General features: G+C 34.3%; 1 protein-coding gene and 1 long non-coding RNA gene across 3 annotated transcripts; both read right to left on the bottom strand.

The window, feature by feature from the left end:
• Nucleotides 1–8,544: 8,544 nt before the first annotated feature.
• LOC132642720 (uncharacterized) lies at nt 8,545–9,514 on the bottom strand. 2 transcript variants are annotated; one of them, XM_060359781.1, is made up of 3 exons: nt 9,382–9,514; nt 9,101–9,312; nt 8,545–8,667 (listed from the first exon to the last, which is right to left on the bottom strand). In XM_060359781.1, the coding sequence occupies exons 1-3, from the start codon at nt 9,416–9,418 to the stop codon at nt 8,560–8,562; spliced, it is 357 nt and encodes a 118-aa protein (XP_060215764.1). In that variant the 5' UTR covers nt 9,419–9,514; the 3' UTR covers nt 8,545–8,559. The 2 variants fall into 2 exon arrangements, with proteins under 2 accessions (XP_060215764.1, XP_060215763.1); XM_060359780.1 differs by having other exon boundaries at nt 9,101–9,482.
• Nucleotides 9,515–14,884: 5,370 nt separating this feature from the next.
• LOC132642719 (uncharacterized) lies at nt 14,885–23,438 on the bottom strand. The gene is made up of 4 exons (XR_009583312.1): nt 23,220–23,438; nt 20,158–22,180; nt 16,664–16,791; nt 14,885–15,127 (listed from the first exon to the last, which is right to left on the bottom strand). It is a non-coding gene; the product is annotated as an uncharacterized LOC132642719 (long non-coding RNA).

Genomic DNA, 23,438 nt, shown 5'->3' with positions numbered 1-23,438 from the left:
TGACTCTATATTTAGCTAGTAGTCGGGTATACCAAAATATAGTATAAATATAGCGGAAATACAGATGCGAGGCTAACTGAAAGTGTTATATTTATGGAAACAAAATATGTTACAATTTAAATTATAATCGGTTCTATTGTTCCCTGATTCACGCAAATATCCTCCCTTTCCATATCTGATTCTATATCTCATTCAAACAGCTAACAAATTCAAAAAAAAAAATTGAATTCAAAAAGTACAATCATATTTTTAACCAAAAATAAAAAGGTTCAAAAACTAGTTCATCAAAAATCTTTGAAAAATAACAATATCAAACCAGTGAACAGAGCTTGATTATCACGACGAGTATATATTTGATTTCATCAAGTTGAGTTCATAATTGAGGTAACGATTTTTTCACTGCAAACTTTTTTTTTTTGTTCGTCTTTTCTGAAATTATTTCAGCTAAATTGAATATAACACATTGTTGTATTCGAAAACAACAGGATAATGACAAGCGTAACTGCGTTGATCCGTCATTCTGGTTTTTGGAACGATCAGAACTGTTTTGTGAATTACAAAATTGATGATGTTGTATTCACTGATAATTGCAATTACGATGAGTTAGTTTGTACGATTACAAATCAATTAGGCGTGGATACTGTTAGGAAAACTATTTCAATAAAATATACTGTTGAAGGCGATTTTCAACCAATTGAAATACACAACGATATGGGAGTTCGTGTGTACGTTGAGCTTAAGAGAGAAAACAGAGTTTTGGGGATGTATTCAATGTGCGTTAGTATTCATGATTTTGATGTTGAGGATGGTGCAACTGGAAATCGTATTATTAGAGATGATGTGCTGCAAATTGGATATAGCGAGAATGGGGATGGTATGAAAGTTTGTGATTCTACAGGAAAGGCTGCTGTTTTGTTTGGGAATGATAACAATTTGGTAATTTCGAAACCGGAAGCGAAAGGAGTTTTTGTCGATCAAATTAACCAAGATAAGGAAACTTTGAAAATTGCGATGACGAAATACGCAATTCGTGAAAGATTCAATTTCAAAACAGAGAGATTGAATGCTATAAGGTATGATTTTCTAAATGTATTCTGGTAACAGAAAGTGCATATGTATTTTTGTTATATTTGTACTATATTGAGATGATTTGTTAACTTATTTAGCACACTGTTAATTTTAAAAATGTTTGATGCAATATATTTCTGATATATTTTTGTATATTTATACTGTATTTAATTGATTCAATATGTACTATTTGCATTGTATTATGTAGCTACACTCTGGCATGTTGGTCGCCGGAATGTAAATGGAAATTCAGAGCGTCGAGAATTGGGGATTCTGAAATGTTCAGGGTTAGATCTTTCAATGACGAACATACATGTCCGTTGAAGGACAAGGTGTATTCACAAAGACAAGCAACAAGTTGGTTTATTGGAGAAGAGGTTGTCAAGGCGAAAATAACTAACCATAAAAGGAAGGTCACACCTGGGGATATAATAGATGATGTTAAAAATGAATTCGGCGTAGATATTTCTTATATGATGGCATGGAGAGCTAGAGAGAAGGCTATAAAAGATTTCAGAGGTGATCCAGCTGATTCATACAAGAAGTTACCGGCATATATATACATACTTGATAAAACGTATCCTGGATCGCTCGTTAAAATGCATAAATCACCAGAAAATGAGTTTATGTATTTGTTTGTAGCACTCAAAGCATTCATAAAGGGATTCGAGTGTTGTAGACCAATAGTTGTAGTGGATGGTGCACACCTTAAATCAACGTATAATGGTACATTTGTGTCGGCAAGTACTTTGGATGGAGCAGGTATGTGTAATTCTATTCTATGAATGTTTTTTTTATAAATACAACATTATGCTTATTGATTTGCAAATAAAGCTGCTAAAAACATACTCTGGATATATTGCTGGTGTTAATTTGTGAATATTATATGCTGAAATACACTGTAAATATGAGGTAAATATATTGTAAATATATACTGTTGTTTTATAAATGATGTTGCTAAAAATATAGTGTGAGATCAAATTCAGTTGAAATATGTGTTGAATATATTATAAATATATACTGATTTTTGTTGGTAATATCCTACCACTAGCGTATGGTGTGATAGATTTTGAGAATAATAAGTGTTGGACGTGGTTCTTTGAACTGTTCAAGCAAGCTTATGGTGTTAGGCAAACTATGTGTGTCGTGTCCGATAGACATGAAAGCATAATACGCGCAGTTTCTAAGGCGTATCCTACTGTTCCTCATTTGGCTTGTATATGGCATTTGTGGAAAAATGTGACAAAGCAATACACAACAAACAGTGAGGTGTTGAGTCCTATATTTTATTCACTAGCAAAGGCATACAGCCAGGATGAGTTCGATAAATTGATGGAGAAGATTGGGAATGTTGATATTCGGGTAAAACGATACCTAGAAGATGCTGGAAGAGATAAATGGTCTAGGATTTATTCACTTGTTAACAGAGGATGGACAATGACTTCGAATATAGCCGAATGTATTAATGGAAAACTGGTTGCTGCAAGAGAGTTACATATTTTTTATTTCTTTGAAGAAGTGAGGAAGATGTTTGGTATATGGAATTGCACAAATAGAAAAAATGGTACCTACACATTCACAACACTGATGAGGCGGTATCAAGAGATGTTGTCGATCAACGAGTACAAATCAATACGAATGAGGGTATCTTTGTTTGCAACACAAAAATTTAATCTATATTTTTACTATATCTAATGTATATTTATATATATTCCCAATATGGTAAAACTGCTCAGGTAATGCTTGTTTATTGGTTAAATGGTTCTCAGGTTGAAGCGTCAACTGAATATGTTTACACAGTGAATGATGGACCGAGGCGTTTCATAATAGATTTGAAGAAGAAAACTTACAGCTGCAGGATGTTCCAACTGGACGAGATACCGTGTTCTCATGCATGGGCAGTATTGAAGAATAAAAATTTGACTGCTGATGCATATTGTTCGGATTTATTCAAGCCAGAAACAGTTGTGAACACATATGATGTGCCAGTTGATCCTCTTCCCGATGAGACCGAGTGGAATGTTCCTAAAAGTATATCAGATGAAGTTGTTATGCCACCGATCTATAAGAGACCCCCTGGGAGGCCAAAAAAGAAGAGGGACAAGCCATTACAGGAGTTGATGATTGGTAAACGCAGGAATTCCTGCGGTAAATGTGGACGTCTTGGTCATAACAGGCGTTCGTGTGATAATCCGCCGCTCAATAAGAAGAATAAATAAGTCCATTTTGATTTTATTTGTTAAGACAATTCTACTTTAAATTTCAGTTAAAAATAAAAAATGAATTCATCTTGAATTCATATTATTCTAGTATGATTGTATTGCACATGGTTGAACATCCGATGTTTTTCAATGTAATGCTATATTGGTGGTTAAATGGGATTTGGAAAGTCTACTCTATGTTAACTGATTTGACCTTGGATTTATGCTTTAATAGTTGTATTTCGTATATATTTTGGCTATATTTTAGTTGCATTTTGTCTGATCTGATAGATAATACTTATTCTGGTTTACTGTTAACTATATTTGATATATATTTTACATATATTTGAAGTGTATTTAGATAAAATTTTAAATTTTGTAACACACTGTACATTAAAAAATGGACTTATGGAATATATCTGAGTTATATTTTCTGTATATATCGACTGTATTTAAATGGTTAGATATACTACTTTGTTAAATGAATACATTTCACAGATAATGAAAATGAAATTTATGCATTGAAAAAATAACATACTTGAAAGAAACAACAATATAAAAACCATAAGGTGGTGTTCAATATTAATCATCCTAAAAAACATTACTGCACATGAAACGATATGTCCAAAATGAAAAAACAGCAACAAAAGTCGCAACCAACTATGCTATTGTTCAACATGAAAATCAAAAACACAAAAGAATTGGTGGCCTAATCAAGATCCTCTTTATCAACTGCATCGTAATCAACTGCCGGTCTAATTGGTCTTGGAGGCTGCTCGTTATCACTTGATGCATTGTTGTTTGACTTATCCCATGCATAGTCACATAAAAGGGCGCCGTATCTCATACGGAGTAACTTTGCATCGAATTCGGTTGGGATGACTTCACTTGAGCTCAAGTATTCAGCGAAGGCTGCCACATACACACCACAATCCCTGAACAAAAATGATCAAAAAATTTACTTATCAAAACCCACGAAAAAAAAGAAGATGTATTTATTGTGTTTTTTATTGGAAGAGATTCTTACATGCTAGAGGGAGCTTGTTACGGGAGATTGTCTACATTCACAATGTCAAAGTTGTCGGTCTGTTCTCTATTTCTGTAAGAAGGATGTGTGGCAAAATCTATATCCGCTTTCTTCTCATAGAAATCAGTCATTTGTATACTGTGTGTCACAAGAGTAGCCAACATTTTCACTCCGACTCTAACGACAGCATCATGCCCTGCAGCTCGGTATGAGTTGTATACGTAGATGCACCTATTTGTAAAAAGAAAATATACGAAAAAAACAAACATATAAATTTTGTAGAAAAATGAATGATCTTTTCATTGGATGAGAGCAGACCTGTCAGTGAATGATATCACAACCAAAATCCAGTGATTTTCCTCTTTTATGTTGACAGGAATTAGTACGTTGTCAACAGTATACCATGGTACATTAGCCAACAGCCTGTGCCCGTTAATGTACTCACACAGTTCATCTTCCTTACTGGCGACACATGTGGATGAATCAGGGTTTTCCCAAGATTTGTAAATTTCAGCAACTAAAGTGTGAAAAATACAGCTGGCAGTGGTGAATCTATAATTGTTGTTATTGTGATACTTCCCCTTCTTGCGTAGGTAGTAGAAAATAACATCAATATGCTGAAAAACATCAATTCAGTGACTATAATCAATACTATGTTCAATAAAACTATTGCTGTATGTATATTAAATATAGTGAAATATACTCTTAAATATAGCAAAAATACAATTCTGTATACCTGGTCAGTACTATGCTCAACTAGTAAATTAATGTCTTTATAATTAAATATAGTGCAAATATAATGATGAGAATATTCTAAAAATACAATACAGTCTTAACGTAAATGCAAAATTGTGATATATATATATATATATATACTCTAGATACATCACATTGTAATTCTATTATAAAACATAAAAAACTTAGATAACAAGCAGAAAGATATCAAACCTCATTAGTCCAAAGTTGTCCATCCATAGATAACAAGTAGAACCAGTTTTTGTCGGATACGGCTGTAACGCCTAAATGCAACCGAAGTTCGGCATCCGCAGGATCCAGTCCTTCCTTGTTCTTTCTGTAATGATTTTCCTTTGGCTTCCTGTATATCAACAATGGAAAGAACATACGTTAAGTTTATTGATAATTGAATTCTGGAAAACTAAAAAAATAAGTTGTGACAATAACTACCTTTTGTCGTGCGATTTCAACAGATCCTTCTCAAGCCACTTTTGATATTCTTGAAGAAACGAAGTATCTAACGGGGCATTTATAGGGTGGTCAACAAATGGGTGTTTTTTTCTGATAAATGCAAGGACTGATATTTTTGGCAGAAGAACCCGCTGAGCTGAAATTGGGACAATAAGGGGACAGGTTGTATTTGCTTGGTTTCCTTTCTCGGGCAGCACCTGGATGGACAATGATTTGTTTTTCAGTGTTTGAAAGCTGTGCAGTCTCACCACTTGAGCTTTGACCCGCATTTGGTTGTACAGGAACTTGTTGTCCAGTTTCATCACTTGAACTGTGGCCAACGATCGGTTGTACTCCAACTTGCTGTTCAGTTTCATTAGTTGAACTTTGTCCGGTTGTTGGTTGTACTCCAAGTTGGATTGGTATCTGAGAATCAGGAATCATCCACTGAGAGATCGTTACCGGGTTATCGTCCAGATTCTGAGGGGTCCTTAAACTTGACAAATCGGTTTGATCATCGCGTGGTACTGGAGGAGGACCGAGAGGAATAACACATGCTAAAGGACAGTTGACTAGCAAGTCCGCTACCATTTCCTCTGATGCGGTAAATTCAGCATTAGCATTCTCCATATCGCCGATTTGCTGAGATTCCTGAAATAAAAAACAAGAAAAAACGACTGGTGTTTGTCAATTATTGCTTATCAAAACGATATGTGATTGTCACTTAAAAGCCACATTTCAGTACTTACATCAAAATTTAAATGGATTGGTGTTATGGGCACTCCATCTGTTTGTGCATCACCTTTAACTCCGGTTTCTTTATCCACACCAACAACAGAAACTGGATCATTAATTGGCAACCCAACTCCCTCATCCTAAAACAATAAAAACATGGTTCAAATGAATTTAAAGGCATCAGCAAAACAGATACACATATACACATATATAGCACTGCTATAAAAGTTAAAAGTTTCATATAAATATAGACAAAATATATGGTAAATATACCTGAATATAGTAAACAGAAACCAGAATAAGTAACATTGAACAAAATAATCAAAATACAATTAAAATATAGCCACAACATATATGAAAAACTACTATTAAAATATCAATCCAAAACAAATATAGCACTACTATTATATATAAAGACAATCATAACAAAAAGACAATCATAACAAAAATAGCACAAATAGATACATCAAAAAGAACACTACTAACAAATCACCATGTGAAAACTATATATGTAAATACACTATAGGTAATACTAAACACAGCTAAAATTCTAATATTTTCACTTTGAAAAATATACTGCAAATATAGCAAAGTGAAAGAAAAAATGAGTACCACTGGATGACTCCTCTGCGCGGAAGTGGCACCACCACCTTGATTCTCTTTGGTTGAAAGCTTTACTGCACCGCCACTTTGATTGCCTTGAGAAATCCCACCATCACTATGTAAGTCAGCTTGCAACATTGTGTCTCCGACCTTTAAAATTTTCCAAAAGAAAATATAAAGTCTTCCAATAGATATATCAAAATAACTTAAAAAGTAAATAATTTCCATTTTTAGTGTTGATTTTTACCTTATCTAGTGTTTGATTGCCCTTTATTGCATCTAACAACTTTTTGAAGTTGTTATCCATGTAGTCAAACACCTACACTTTTGAAACACAAAAAATAGAATTAGAATTGTTAATTACTTGACACAAGTAATATGAAGTAAAAAAAAAACGTATTAAAAACAAAACGCCTACTTCTTTCTTGAAAATCCGAATCTCTTCCCTTATCAGTTTAAACTCATCTGTTCGGGGTCCTGTAGGTGCATCTGGTTTCCTTGTCCCTTTTATCCCAGATTCCTTCCGTGATGGTTGTTTCCTGGAAGGAGGAACAATAACTGGAAACTGTGTCCGTTTCTTGCCTCACGGGGAATCAGAATTGGCACTCCTTTGTTGCTGTTTGCCACTGGACAGATGCGGTGGTGTGGTACTAAAATCATCGTAATCATCGTCTACCAAATCAGTACCATGTACACCATCAACTCCATGTTTGACGTCTGGTATGTCATGTGCAACAGGAGGCAATTTAAGAGTTTCTAACTCATGGGGTGTTGGCACAACTTCCTCAAATCTACAGTACTGTGAACAACAAGATATAGAAACTATATTACCATATATATCTACATTGGTAACATACTAAAAATATGAGGAAAATATAGTCAAAACATATTGATCACAAATGACTTATTTCATAAATATTGACAAAATATAATCAAAATATACCATGTAAAACAAACATATTAAAACAGTTAATTGGTAAAGGACACAAAACTGTTAAAAAACTGTTTTACCGGGTTTTTGTCGTCTCTGAACATGCCATCCATCAATCTCTTGAATTCTGGTTTTCCTTCCGTAGTCCACCAGTTCAAAATTCTAGTAATTAAATTCCCCGTCTTAACTGCAATGGTGGACGGGACTTTTGAGAAACATTCATACAACCATACTTGCATAGCAAGCGGCAAACCATGAATCCTATAATATTTCTTAAAACCAGCATATTTCTGCCCGATGCTTACAACCAACTCTCTAAACGAATCTTTACCCCAAGGATACTCATTATATCTCCCGTCCTCTACAACATCAAAATGGATCCTTGGTATGTTTGTTGAGTTTGGCTCACCACAATGTACCCACGTATTTATGAAATACAATATTGCCATCTTGACTGCGTCATCCCCTTTATCATCCCAGACAATCTTATTGAAACACTCAATAAGCTCGTGTCTTTTAACTGGTAGTTGGTTCTCCTGATTTCTACCAAAATACTCAACCATAAGCCTATTCGGTTTTGAGTTATCATAAACAAAATCATTTTCATCAGATACACAATCTAGCCCAGTGATCAGTGCAAATTCTCTAAGGCCAAAACGCAGAACTTTACCATTTATTTCAAATGTAAAGCACCTATATGTACTGCCCCTAAGTTCTTTGACCATAAAGCACCGAAAAATCTGTGCTTGTACATCCAATTGCTGCATTCTAAGATATTTTCCAAAATAAGAATTCTTAAACATATCCATCTATGGATATGTTAGTTTGCCTCTAATATCTTGCATTACATTAACATTCGTGTATCTACACATAGATGGTGCCACAGCAGGGTGCTTGGTAACCAAAAATTTAGATACCTGAAACAACACGCCAAAAAACACGTATGATTGACAAAAAACAGTGAACACAAACAGGTAAAAAAGAGATCAACCAAAAAACTATACAAATATAAAACAAAACAGTGATTGACAATGAAAAAATATAATCTAAGTGAACAATAAATATATATGGATATACTGAAAATATAATGACATATATCGACTGAATATGTAAATTACAGAACTGTAATAACTGTCAACAAAATATACACAAATGTACTTAAAAATCTTAAAAATTACAGTTATGGTGAAGAACAATAAACACGAAATAACTGAAGAAACATGTGTAAAACAAAAACCAGAAAATATACTTAAAATGCACATATATTATAGATCTGGTTAATTCACAGATCTGTAATAACTGAACTAAAAAAAAAGAACTAAATATACTGAAAATACAACATAAATATACCTCATCATCATCATCCTCATCCACATTATGTTTGGCTTTAGCAATTTTTTTGCCCTTAACATTAACAACATTGTCACCAGCCTTTCTCTTCTTTTGTTTCTCCATTTGAGAAACCTTTTTCACTTTTTCTTGTTGTTTACTCTTCGAATCAACATATTCCTTAGAACGCCTAGGATCGTTAATTCTTTTTGAACGATTCTCAGCATAAGAGCCTGCAATGGCAGTTTCATGTTGAGAAATTCCCAAAGAAAAATTAGGAATCGCACATTCGGGTTCTATACCTGTATTTCTCATCGGAGTAGAAGCTTTCTTAGTCATTTCAATTGAATCTAAGAAAAAACAACCAAGAACAAACACTGATAGTTAATTACTTAGACTTGCATTCCTGATTCAAACGAAAAAAAAAAACACCCAAAATATAGGTTAAATACACGGTGAAAAATTAAAAATCAGTATAGAATCTTACCTTATTTTGGGAATTAGATTTGAAACGTGAGTGAAATTAATGAGTAGTTAATTAGTGATAAAAAAGGAAGTTGAAGAATTGTAAAACTGATTTGAAATTAGAGGAAAGTAATGGATATGGTGAATAATTACGTGTATTTAGGAGGTAGGAGAGAGATACGTTTTTTTTTACTTAAATTTAGGGGAGTGGTAAGTTATCAGATGAGTGGTAAAAACATGGTAGTTATGTGAAGTAAATATGTTATATTTTAGATACTAAATATAATTATTGAAAAATTTAGTTATGTTCCATAAATAGGTAATAATGGAACCTATGCCAAGTAAATTTTACTTAAAAAACCCACATAATCTTTCCCTTTGTTTAGGTTAAAAATATTTGAAGAACAATATATGAATTTTACATAAAATACTCTTAAGAAATTAAAATGATCTAATAAGTAGGACCTGTTCACATTGTTTTTCATTAAACTTATTCCATGATTTATTGATAACCTAAATTCTTTATAATTTTATATTTTAGTTTATAGGCTAATAACAATCACATATTTTATTACTTCATTCGTTTCAAATTTTTTGTCTTATATTTTCTTCAGTCCGTTTAGAATAATGATTCTTTCCTTTTTTGACAACACTTTAGTTCTAACTTTTCACGTGACATGTTTAAGATCACAAGGTTAAAAAATATTTTGATATATTCTACATATATTTAATTAACAACCACGAAATTTAAAAGTTTTCTTTACTTTTTTAAACTCCGTGTCAAGTCTAATGAATAATGAGTCAGGTGAAATCAATAATAGACGTGTTCCTCCTTTCAGGGAGAACTTAGGGGAGGTATTTTGATAATAATCAATTTAAAAAATTAGTCTTTTAATTCACGGATTGATAAATTTATTTCGACAAGCATGTATAATAGTTTAGTTCTTGCTCTGAACTCTCTGTTCATTTCACAGCCTCCTCTTGCACACCATCATTTGTAGAAATAAGATACAAGTTTGGAATTATTAGAATTACAGGTGTGAAAATGTCCGCCTGTACCGGCTTTTGCTTTCATTTTGCTTTCGATAACTAATCATAATATGTTTTTAATTATAACAAAACTGAATTGTACTTTTTTTTTTCTGAAGAAGCACTACGAAATAATATTTAATTAATATCACCACTATATTAACTTTTGTGACACCCCTTTTCTTCATGATAAATAGTTTTACATTTATTAAAAATTGTTTCTCCAATTGAAGTGACGATTTTGAGAAGAGATTATTTATTGAGTATATTCAGAGTCGTCATTTGAAATAGAGTTTTGGTGTTCCAAGTCACCTAATCAATCTCTAATCAAAAGGAAATGACTCTATTATTATTGGTCCGCAAAAATAAAATAACGGGTAAGGAATTCTGTTGAACGAGAAGAAGGTGTTAGACACCCCTCGAGTCTCGTGGTTCTAGAACGGTCGCTTTATTGACTTATATCTAGCTTGACTAAGACTTGGAGAAATTGTACTTATTAATTATGTCTATGATTCACTTAATATTGTTGTACTTTTATTAGTCTTAACTTAAACGCATAGCTGCAACCTTAGCTTAGACATATACATCGGCCAGTACGCGTAACCACATCCTTTTCATTCTATTTACATGTACTTATTCGAGACGTGTAGTTGCGACCTCAGTCAAGACGATATATTATTTGAGTTAATTCCCTGAATGGTCAACCATGTTTTAGAAATTGCCTAGTAAAGTCATTTTTGTTTCTTTTAGGTCTAGAATATCACTCAACTATCAATAGGATCACTCAACTATCAATAGGAGGCTTTTGTAGTGTTTAGTATATGTGAAGAAAATAGTGATAGTTGAGTGATTTTCTAGTTCTAAAAAGAAACGAAAGTGACTTTAATAGGCAATTCCTAAAACATGGGTGACCATTTAGGGAATTAAATCTATTATTTTTGTTCTCGTTTGGGCTTGTCACTTGAAGTATTTTAGTAATTAGTATCTTACAAATTTGAGACGCTTATAGACTTTTCGGTATTTTTGACCATTTCCCGAGGTTCTTTAGCTCACATTTGACCCGAGGGGACCGTTAACACGCTTCCTGAGATCTTTGGATTTGATTTGGGTGACTTTGTGGGATGTTTGGGCTTTAAGAGAAAAAGAGTTGACTCAAAGTTGACTTCTGGATAAACAGACCTTTTCGGGAATCCGTCGATTCCGAGTGGTCCGGATAGTCTTTTAGAACTTGTGTGTATATTCAGGTCGGTTCCCAATACACTCGTGTGCATTTCGGGACTTGGGTTGGGAAGATGATTTTGAGGTATCGAGGGTTGACTCAGTCAACGAGACATCCGTTGGGTATTCCGAGGCCACGAGTGCGTTCGTAGCGTGTTTTTATGTATGTCTGCATATTTAGTATGTAGCCAAATGACTTCGGGTGACAGTCGGGATTTCGGGTTGGATTTGTGAAACTTGAAAATTTCTGGTGTCTGACACCGCTTTAGCGGTTATCCTGCCGTTGTAGCGGCTTGTGTAATTTTGGGCAGGACCGCTGTAGCGGTCATGGGGCTGTTGAAGCGGTGCCGCTGAAGCGTTAAAGGGGGCTCAGGAGTTGGTGACGGGCAGTTAGATTCATTAAATGAGTGTTAAAATCCCTAAGCCCTTCGTTAATTACCATTCCGACTTTAGAGCTTTTTGGGAGCATTCAAGGCTATTCTTCATAGAAGATTATTGTGGTAAGTTCTCTCACCTTCCTTTACCTTCCTTGTTCCATTATTCACCTTAGGGATCCATTAATCATGCTAGTTTCATTAATAGCTTGAGGATTAAAAAAGGGTTCAATGGGTTCTTCATTCTAGGCTATTAAATTATTGTGGTAAGTATGGAATTGATTATTAGAATCTATTATTGCATGATTCCTTCCTAATAAGTGGCTAATCTACGGAATTGGAAGTTAGGGTTTATACACAAAATTGGGGGTTTTGCCTAGAATCCGAATTTAAGTGATTTAATTTGTTAGTTCTCCTAGCTTATAATTGATGGGAATTAATCACCTAGAACTTTAATTTCGTGTTGAGGCCTACAGATTCCTTATTCCATCTTTCTAGTTCATAAACCCCATTATATAAGTTGGGTTTTGGGTCTTGAATAGAAGTAAGGTTTGAATGATGTTTCATTTTTATTCTAATTTCATAATTTGGCTATGACTGGACTTCCATTATCTCGAGGCACAAAGGAAGGGAAAGACTAAGGTTTGACTATTGGAGACTTTGCTGCTCGGCTCTCTAGGTATGTTACGGTTTACCTTATGGTGAGACTACGATTAGTGAAGCATACATTTAGATAATATTGTCGGAGAATGCATGTAAACCTTCGAGTTTGAAGTTGGTTGGATATTGTCTTTGGTTGGGCCTTGTTGTGTGATTTGGGGGCTAGCCACCCCGTTGTGTTGTTGACTTATCTTGTTCTATTTACTTATTGGCTCGTTGCCAGGGTATTTGTGACTAGTGATATATCAGGACTACGATATTGCAGTACTTTACTTGATTGATACTGAGATGAGAATTGTGATTCCATTGTGGCTTATTGTGTAGTCTTATTATTGATATTACTTGTGTGCCCTGTGTGGTACTGCTTGGGCTTAAATTGGTTGTTGATATTACATTGCGTCATATTCATACTCATTTCCATGATACATTGATATTGCATGGTTATGGTACTGATGATGATAAGTGAGAGAGTATCGCCTTCGAGGTCTTTGCCGAAAAGCGTAAAAGAGAGATGAGAGTCCGTGATCCGAGGTCATTTACCGGAGTGGAAGGAGTGTACATTACCCGAGGTCTCTTACCAAGAACGAATGAGTGATCGATGCTCGAGGTCTCATGTCGGGATTGAAAGAGTGCTCGTCGCTGAGGTTGTTGCTGGGACGAGTAGTACATGGACTTCGCGGGTCCTTCATGGGTTGTGCTGCCGAGATGTGATGTTCCATTGTCGGAGTACGTGTGTACGGTGCATATGTATTGCATTCATCATACATACACATATTGCATTGCATTATACCTTGTGGTTTCCTGTGATGTGTTGTGATACGATTGTGGTATACTAGTCCGGAATGATTATAATGAGACTTGACACAGTTGGGCTTAGATGCTATAACTTGGGTGATGACTTGTTCTGATATGATTGTGATGTACAGGTTCAAATTGATTTTACTGAGACTTGGCACAGTTGGGTTTAGATGCTATAACATAGGTAATGACTTGTACCGTGGATATGGATTCGTGTTGACTTGTACTTTGTTGGGTTATGTGTTTATATTGCTTTGTTGTCTTCATATATGTTAGCTAGTCTTAGTCGGCCTATGATACCTACCAGTACTTGTTGTTTGTACTGACCTGCACTTGCTGTATTTTTTTTATGAATGCAGAGTACCAGGTTGGATCTACTTCTACTCCTCGTGGCTAATATTCGACGAATGCTGATTCGAGTCTCTTCAGGGTGAGCATGAGGAAGTTCACTGCCTGAAGACTCTTCCTGTTATTATGTCTTGCTTTCCATTCTGAGACATGATTTTGAGACTATTCATGTATATTATTATTCAGACTTGTAATATTTAGTTTAGATGTTCTTGTATGACCAGACCGGATATTGGGGTGGATTTCATTTACTTCCGCACTTATTTTATATTATATTGTGAGACGTTATTTTACTTTCTTCCACTATTTTATATTATTTGAGAATGTTGAGTTAAGGGTTCGCCTACCAAGGTAGGAAAGATAGGTGCCCACACGACTTAGTGAAATTGGGTTGTGACATATTGTCTATTTTTTCCTCTTTTCTTTTAATCTTTGCAATGAGTCCTCATAACCTATTTCACTTGTCTCACATATAATAATTAAATAGGCTTTAAACTTGGTCTAGCACTACCCAAAAAATTGGTCTTAGCGACGGACGAATCGTAGCTAAGCCTTTAGCGAAGAAACTTTGACGTCTGTTGCTACCTTTAGCGACAAATTAGCAACAATATAATTCCGCCGCTACCTTTAGCGACGAACAACTCTGTAGATAACATATATAAAGTCAATCGCTCTTTTGCTTGTTGATTTCGTCGCCGAGAAATGTTAGCTACAGAAATTTCCATAGCTATTCCGTCGCAATTTGTATAATGTTATTTCTAATTTTATAGTATTTGTTAAATATTTAGCTACGCAAATAACCGTCGCTATTTGTTGCTTATTTATTATTCAAATTCCCTATAAGAACATATTAAATGAAAAGTAGTAATATTTAATAGCATTACAAGAACCCAATTTATTATAAAAAAAAACAAGCAGATCCAATGCATAAATCCTAAAGCATCACCAATGTTCATAATTTTACAACTAATAGAATAGAATCCAAAAAACAAAGCTAACTAATGTGGTGTTGGAGAGTGATGTTTATCAAGACCAGAAGTAGCACCCAAGGCCATAATAGTGTTACTCGTGAGACCCAAGGCCATAAACTCTTCTCCTCATCTCCTCCTCCCACGGTCTCGTAACACATCCGAGTTGCAACATCCATCTCATCCTACTGTAAATTGCACTGGTGATCATTGTTGCTTAACACTTTTTGAGCAGATGAAAACTTTTTATTTATCCAACAAAAAGGATATAAATATGTCATCTATAAGGTCAATAAGCTCACAAAACGTTTTACTTCAATGCACAATTCGAGATAGGTTGCCACGAACGAAGAGATTTTTCAGCACCGCCGTGTGTTTAAACATGCAAATGTATCACAGTTCGCCCAACCAAACAAAATTCATTTTGTATAAGCAATTAATTTAATATCATAATCCAGAAAAATAGAAGGCAAAGAACATATTCAAAATGAACCTACTTATCATGAAAACTTCACAAGTAGAACACTCCATACAATATGTATCTGCTCGAAAAGAACACCCACTTGGAACTGCAAATATGAGATGTGTTTACCAGTTGAATAAGGTAAAATAGTTTGGATAACGATTTTTTTTTGGTGTATTTCAATAGCTTTTACAGGTCTCAGATTATTTCTTGAACATTGCAGTATATTATAATTAGGTGATGTAAGGACTTATAGACCTTGATAGCTGATCTCTAGTTCATTCATTATGCTCTTTCCTCTCAGAACTTTCATTAAATTAATGTTGTGTTCTTATATTACCGGTACACATAAATCAACGTAGAGGATGTATCACACAAAAGAACTATGACCATTATGCATTCTACGACTACGCCGACGAAATTGATTTCTTTAGCTAATGGCCATTATGCCAAGAAACGCATTTTAGATTGGAAGATTTAAACAAAAGAACAAGAACTGGAAACCTAAAGTACATGCTCTCTCATATTTTCAAACCTATAAGTACACAGTCAAGGAAATGTACTGCTTCTTTTATCCTCAAATTGCAACACATTTCAGATATGACTGAGATTTATCATTTAAAGCACCTAATTACTTCAAGATTCATTTTGAATAGAAAAAAATAGAATTTAACACATTATATCTGTTAAAATACATCATCTTATCTAAAGGGTAGCTCTGTTACAAAGGAGACTTTATTTTGCTATTTTAATTTGCAGACCTGGTGTAGGAGCGCTAAATTGCCGAAGCAAAACTCATTCAGCACTAACAAAAAGTAAGATATGTATTTGATTAATGTAAAGTCTAGATGAATTTTCCTCTGCATTCAATTTATCAAAACTATAAGATATAATCTTGCATTGAAGTTGAGATATACATAACATTAAACTCCAGAAAATTGAAGTCTCTTCTTTTTGTTGTGTATTTTTATTTGGAGAACTTCTTTTTCCAGTTTTCTCTGATATGCTTTTGGCATATATTAATATAAAAGACTGATACCAAATTAATGGACCAAAAATGGCATGTTAGAGTTTAGTATATGGAATTTTCCGTAGAATACCCCAAAGTTACATAAAAATTTGTGGTTTGCACAAGTTGAGATGGTAAAAAAAAAGAAGCAAATTCTCATACAGCATTCATACTTAGCAATTAAGAAGACTGTATCTTTAATTTCTTTAAACAGTAGAAAGGCTGCAGTCAAAAATAGGTCTAAGATCTTACCTCTATACGCAGATCTACACAAAAACCTCAACTTAAAATTGTTCCATCAGTTTGAAAGTAACTATCGGAGTTGTATCACCATAAGGTTCGTTATGATATGCATCGACACGTCCACAATTCTCCTACTCCTGAAATCACTTTCCAGAAAAGGAAGACAATAGGTAAAAGATCTAAAGAAATAGTTCCTCAAACAATTGATACACATTATACTGAATTTGATAATTGATCAAGCAATGAGCAACTAAACATGACAGCATATATACACATTTTGTGGTTGTGTCCAATATGGATATTATTTGACATGGCTGGATACTTGCTAAAATAGATGATATTATATGTACACTCTATCTTAAAAACTGTAGACTCTTACATAAAGTTGAAAAGACTCGTAAGAACTACTTAAAAAGCAAAAGGTTCGTCCCCAATCTTCACATTAAGTTGTTGGTATTTTACAAAAGTAAAAACAGAGAACCAGTCATTTTTTCTTTTTTAATCTTTCTGATTTAAAAGGACTGGCTAATTAAAGGAGTTGGTGTCAGCCTCTTCAATGATAAATGCAGTCTCATGTTTCTCCAACCACAGATATAAGCTTGCTGTATTTTTATGTTTTCATGTTTAGATTCGCAAATGCACATGTTTTAGTGGGACATGAAAAGTACATAACAGGTCCAAGAAGTCTCATTTTGACGTAGTTCCCTTGCATGCTGGACACAAAATAATAGATAACAGATAACAGTAGACAGATTAATCAGGTAACACCGTTAAATGAATAATAGAAACATTATTCTAAATGATTATGGTTGACCAAATCTAGCACACTACAATCTGAAATTCACAAAAATAACTTATGATGTTTAACACTCAAAGATTGAACTCCTTTCATGACACTTCCACTGAGATGGAGCTGTCAAGCATTATTTGGGATGAGGATTCATCATTGTTAGTACTCTACGGTTCCTGCTTAGTTATTTTCTAAAATATCGAAGAAAACAAAATTAGTCCGGCTCTAACTCTATAAATTGCTAATTAAGAGAACATAATCAGAAGCGAGCTAAGAACGAACAAATCTTAAGAATGAGCTGAAAAGGAGTAGATCCAAAGGAAAAAAGCATACAGAGCTAGTTGTCATTGTAGAAATTCCGTTGAGATAGCCAACAAACAAGTTCATAGTACGAAACAGTTCCACTGAAAAATCTTGAAAAAGGAAGACAATACAAGGATTTGAGCTCAAATATTAAACAAGTAGATATAATAAGTTTAAGCATCAAATATTGGTGCATAAAAATGTTTAAGAAACTTATTAAGTATTAACTATATAAGTTATTAGCTATAAGGTTTCTATATAAGTTATTAGCTATAAGGTTTTCTCCTGCTGAACATTCCTGTTTTTCCTATTCCTAGAACAGTAATATGGATAGAGATAAGGACCTTAAACCATGGGAAATAACAACAAAAAATGGATGATTGACCCTCGTTCTTACCCTATAAAGCTCAAAAGAAATTCAATTGAAAAAAATGACAACTAATCAGAGCAGAGAAATACATAATACCTGAGATATAAAACCCTATAAAGCAAGGGGCGACGAGAAAGCCCTAGGAGAAGATAGCGAGATGAGGCGTATATGTTTCAGACTTTGTTATATTCACTGTGCCCAAAAAATAACTCTTAAAAAATATGTAGCGACAGAACAAATTTCGTCACTATAGATAACTTGAAATTTTAATTTTGAACTTATTTTAACAACGGATCTTTCGTAGCAACCGATCTTAAAATATCTTGATGAATGAAATATAACTAGCGACAAAACATCCGTCGCTAATGTTTAACAAATTTTGTCCCCCTGCTTTTGTCGCTAATTTTGTAGCTAAACTGAAGGCGCGTAAATTTCGCGCAAAGTTTAGCGACGGATTTGAATTTCCGTCGCTATATTAGCTGTCAATTATTTTTTTGCTTTTTTGGCGATAAAAATATAATTCGGTAGCTATAGCGACGGAAATCAGTTTGTGGCTAAAATTTGTCGCTAAACCAGTTTTTCTTTAGTAGTGTAGGCCCTGATTTAAATGGCAACATACATTCACATATAAATGAATTAAAAGCTGTAAAAACAGCAAAATGCCAAACGAGCTAAATCGTAAACAAAGACCATTTAAGATCTCATTAATCTATATCATATGTTTTATATGAAAAAATGGGAACGGACCCCTTATGCAGAACCGTCTAGTTTTGGAAAGACGTAACCATCAGCTTAAAGCTTGGACAAGGACAATAACAAATAAACTAGATTTTATCTCAAATTAGGCACGTAACAGTAGCCTTTCCATTTTAAACTACTAAAAATTTAGATAAATTTTTCTAACAGAACTGTATATACACAAGTTCGGATAACAACTTTACAACTTTCTATTCATGCTTAAAATGTCTCTTTTTACACTTTTATGAGCAAAACTTGAAGAAACATACAAGACTAAGCTAGCATCTGGCCATAGATTCCCCCCAAAAAATAAATGAATAACTTGATTTGGGTGAAGATTTTCAAGTTTTAAAAATGTGTTTGGCCATAGTTTTTCAAAACGTATTTCACTTTTTGTTTTGGAAAATATGAAACTTTACTTATACCCGTAAGTTCTAAAAATTATCACGAATACCCAACCATACAAAACATACATACTTGCTAATCTCAAATTATGCAGAGCATGATATTTTAATAACGATTGCTAATAACATACTAGCTACTATAATTTAAATTACAATACAAAGATCCATCTGTGCAAGAAAAAGAAAAAAAATCTTCACGATATAGAAGAGACTGTTTTAATTGCGAAAACATGATGGATACGGCTTTAATGGAGGAACAAGGTAGATAGATTTTTTTTTTTTTTAATAAAAGGTTTGGGGTAGTTTTTAAAAGTTTTGAAAAGACCAAAGCATAGATCTTGGCCCAAAAACAGGTTTGAGCCAGAATTTGAAGATTTGATAACAATCTTCAAAATATGCTCCCAAAATCTATGGCCAAACGGGAGATTAGTCTTGTTTTTTTTTTTAGACTGGTATAAGCAAAACTTGAAGAAACATACGAAACTTACTCTAAATTTAATGATACAAACACTACTAAAAAATAGCTATTTTCCCAGTGAAAATTTTCCAGTGGTTATTGCCCACTGAGTGACGGTAGGAAAAACCTAAATAGTAGAGCTTTCACATGGAAAAATTCCCAGCGTCTCAATGGAACCTGTTTCCCACCATGCGTTTACCCAGTGAGATTGGTCGGTGGGAATGAGGTAGGAAAATCATGTTTTATAGCACAAATTTCTCACTGAATGTCGCTGGGAAAACCCTCTTTTCCTATTAGTGAAAAAGCTTAACATACTTCATATTATAACGTCGAAGAACAATAACCAATTAGACACATACAAAATCTGAGCAACTGTGTAACATTGGAATCAGGTCCCATACAATCGTGACATTAAACTATACAAAGAAGATTGAATGTTACCTTTTAGGAAGACTAATTCATTACAAGAAAACGGCTACAATCTATTGAACTCCAAAGTTATAACAGCAAACTTTCAGGTCGACGAAGAAACCACGAATGAAAGCCTCGAACTCCGACATAAATTTCAAACAAAACCTTTTCGGAAACTCGTAATTGCTCTCTGCATTTTTTGCTCTATCCGTGTATATGTGTTTCTTTACTCTTCGTCCTTGTATGTTCTGTGTTGTGGATATATAGATGTATGTGTGTGTTGCAGAACTTAGGGACGTGAAGGAGTAGGGAAAAGGGGGATAAGTTTTGGCTTGAGAGTTTTAAGGGAGAAGGGGTTTAGGCGTGCAGATCAATAGTTAGGTTAGTCATTTTTAGCTGTTTCTCTTTTGGCTATTTGGTCCCTTTTGGTTTTTTCCTTTATTTTATTTTTTTTGGATTTTCACCCGGTGTCCGGTATTTGTATTGGAGTTCTACTAAATTCAGATTCACACTGCATAGGTCCCACTCGGAGAAATGCTCCCTACCAAAGATTTTTCATACTCAGGACTCGAACTGTCACGACCCAACTAGGGGCCGCGACGGGTACCCGATACTTGTACCGAGCACCCCTTATCTCGCATCATACTTTTATTACTAAGTGGGCCGTATGAACTATACCGTTATTTCTTTACTAATTTAATATACATCGACAGGGACAACCAAGATTATGAAACATCTGACTGTACATGTCTATCTACGAGCCTCTAACAAAGTACATATGGTAACAAGGAGGGTCGGGTACTGCCGTGCCCGAATATGTACACAAAAAAAAGTACCAAGAAACTGAGGCTCCGGAACAACTGGAGCGCTGCTAGTGTACCACCGATAGGGCTCCTAGGAACCAAACTTGTCCGCCTGCTCACCTGCGTGGCATGAAACGCAGCGTCCACAAGAAGGGACGTCAGTACGAGTAATGTACCGAGTATGTAAGGCATGAATAATAACATACAGGAAATATAGAACATGGATAACGACATCAAAGAAATACCGAGCATATCATGAGGTAGAAAAATAACCTGTGCATATAAGTGCCCTTGGGCGAATACCATGCATGCTTGACGCTGCGGAACGTACAGCCCGATCCATATGTGCATATACTATAACATATTGCTGTGGAATGTGCAGCCCGGTCCATATACATATATTACTTTACTTTCTTAGGAAGACATTTCTTTTCATATATATAGAAAATAGAACATGTCATATTACCGAGGCGTCGGCTCCGATCCATTTAACCATATATCCCGCGTCCGGGACGATATCATGTACCATACTCCAACTGATCAGGTGGCTGTGCGTCTATAGCGCCTTCCCTTTTCCAATCTTCCCCATATACATATGCATATACTTATAACATATAAACAACATGCATGAGAGCCTAAAGAAAATCGTGTCCGTATCGGAGTGACATAAGGTCGGTAACCTCCGATTATCTTATGGAATAACCATGGTCACTTTGTCTCGCCTTGGAGGAACTAGTACAGTAAGGCGAGACCATAAATGAAAGATGGTATTAAGAGAAAGCATGTAATAAGATCATGAACCTTATAAGGTGTCAACTTATGTTCTTGAAGTCTTTAGAAAGTAAAGTCATGTTCAAGAAATAAGATTGAGGATTAGGAACTAACTTTATTTTCTCATATTCATATTGAGCCCATAACTCGAGATTTTCGACTATGAAACCATATCCGTCATAGAAATATTCTCATTAGAGTAATTATAACACTTATGAAGGTTTTAGTGTAATCCGATTTCATTTGACAAGTTATAGATGTTAGATGCAATTGTTCAATAAGATATGAAAAACTTAATTCAATTCTATTGAATGAAAAAGGGCTAATTTCAATCTCGAATTTCTAGGGATAGGATCGTCCCCGAGGCTCGTATTCAAACCTATTATGTCTAAGACATGCCAAAGAAGGGAGAGTGAAGCCTTACATACCTTTTCCGCTTCATACACGTCTCCAAAATCAAGTTTCAAGTTCGCCAAAATCTATAATTTGGTCACAATTACCAAATGTTAATTGTAAGGCTTTAAGATTTCAATCTTAACCAATACTTGTCTACAAAAAAATTTGGGCAGCATCTCCCCTATACATACAACATCCCCGAGATTTAACTCGGCTCAAATATCAACAACCATACCAACAACAATACCAATAATCATCACAAAACACAATATAGCATAACTAGTCTCCTTTCCAACATAGTGTAATAGTTTTCATTCCAACTTCACATTTTCAAATCAATACCAATCTTCTCATATTCATTTACTAATCAAGATCATTACAATACAATTTGGAAATATTTCATATCATTTCTACGAAATATTCACAAAATATACAAAGTATACAAATTTTTCACCAAAACCATAATTCATCCAAAACTTCTAATCTTCAACATAAATATCCATAACACATTTTTATCCTCCAACTTCATTAACAATAATCATAATTCACACCTTGACAATTTCGTTTTCATCATTACATAAATCTTCCATAAAATCACAAAATTTCCCATAACAACTTACCAACCAATCTTTCATGCCAATATGGACTTACATCCCTCCAAATCCACCAACTAACATAATAATTCACATCTTAACAACTTCATTTCCATAATATCACAAAATCATTCTAAAGTGACATAATCTTCTACATTCAATTTCAATGCCAACTTAAACCATTTAACCTTCATTGACATTTTAAGGATCACAACAACATAACTAACATATTAAACAAAATTAATCCATTTCCATTCTACTTCCATACACCACATGACTATATTCCATATTTCCAACCTCAATCAAAGTCATTCAACTTCCATTTCCAATATGAATTCCACCACAACCACAACTAGAATACAACATAGAATTCAACTCATATTATCTATACAACAATATACATATACGACCACCTACATATATACACACCCACTTTGCAAACTTCCATATTTCCATAAATTCTACTCATCTCTACATACTACAACATAAACCAACCTTCATAACATAATAAAAAGGGATTAATTCTTACCTTTTTCTCCTAAGTTCTTCACTTGTCCAAGGTGCTAAATTGATGAAACAAGTGCCCTTTCTTCCAAAATAACTACACCAAGTTGTAGAGGACCCTTGAATTAGTAGGAATACCACAAGAAAATAATTTTTGGAATAATATTTCAAAGGGGCAAAAATTTGGGTCTTGGCCGAATGGCCCTTGATTTTGTGGTGTTCTTGCTCTTGTTTTTCTCCTTTC

The sequence above is a fragment of the Lycium barbarum genome, chromosome 5, assembly GCF_019175385.1.
Source record: "Lycium barbarum isolate Lr01 chromosome 5, ASM1917538v2, whole genome shotgun sequence".
NCBI classification, from domain to species: domain Eukaryota; kingdom Viridiplantae; phylum Streptophyta; class Magnoliopsida; order Solanales; family Solanaceae; genus Lycium; species Lycium barbarum.
This window is presented reverse-complemented; position numbering and strand designations above follow the sequence as displayed.

Excerpts from the sequence above, each read along its gene's own strand:
- LOC132642720 (XM_060359780.1), bottom strand. The coding sequence starts at position 9,418 with ATGACTAAGAAAGCTTCTACTCCGATGAGAAATACAGGTATAGAACCC. Across the intron at positions 8,668-9,100 it reads ATGAGGATGATGATGATGAG|GTATCTAAATTTTTGGTTAC; the intron begins GTATATTTATGT and ends GTGTTGTTTCAG.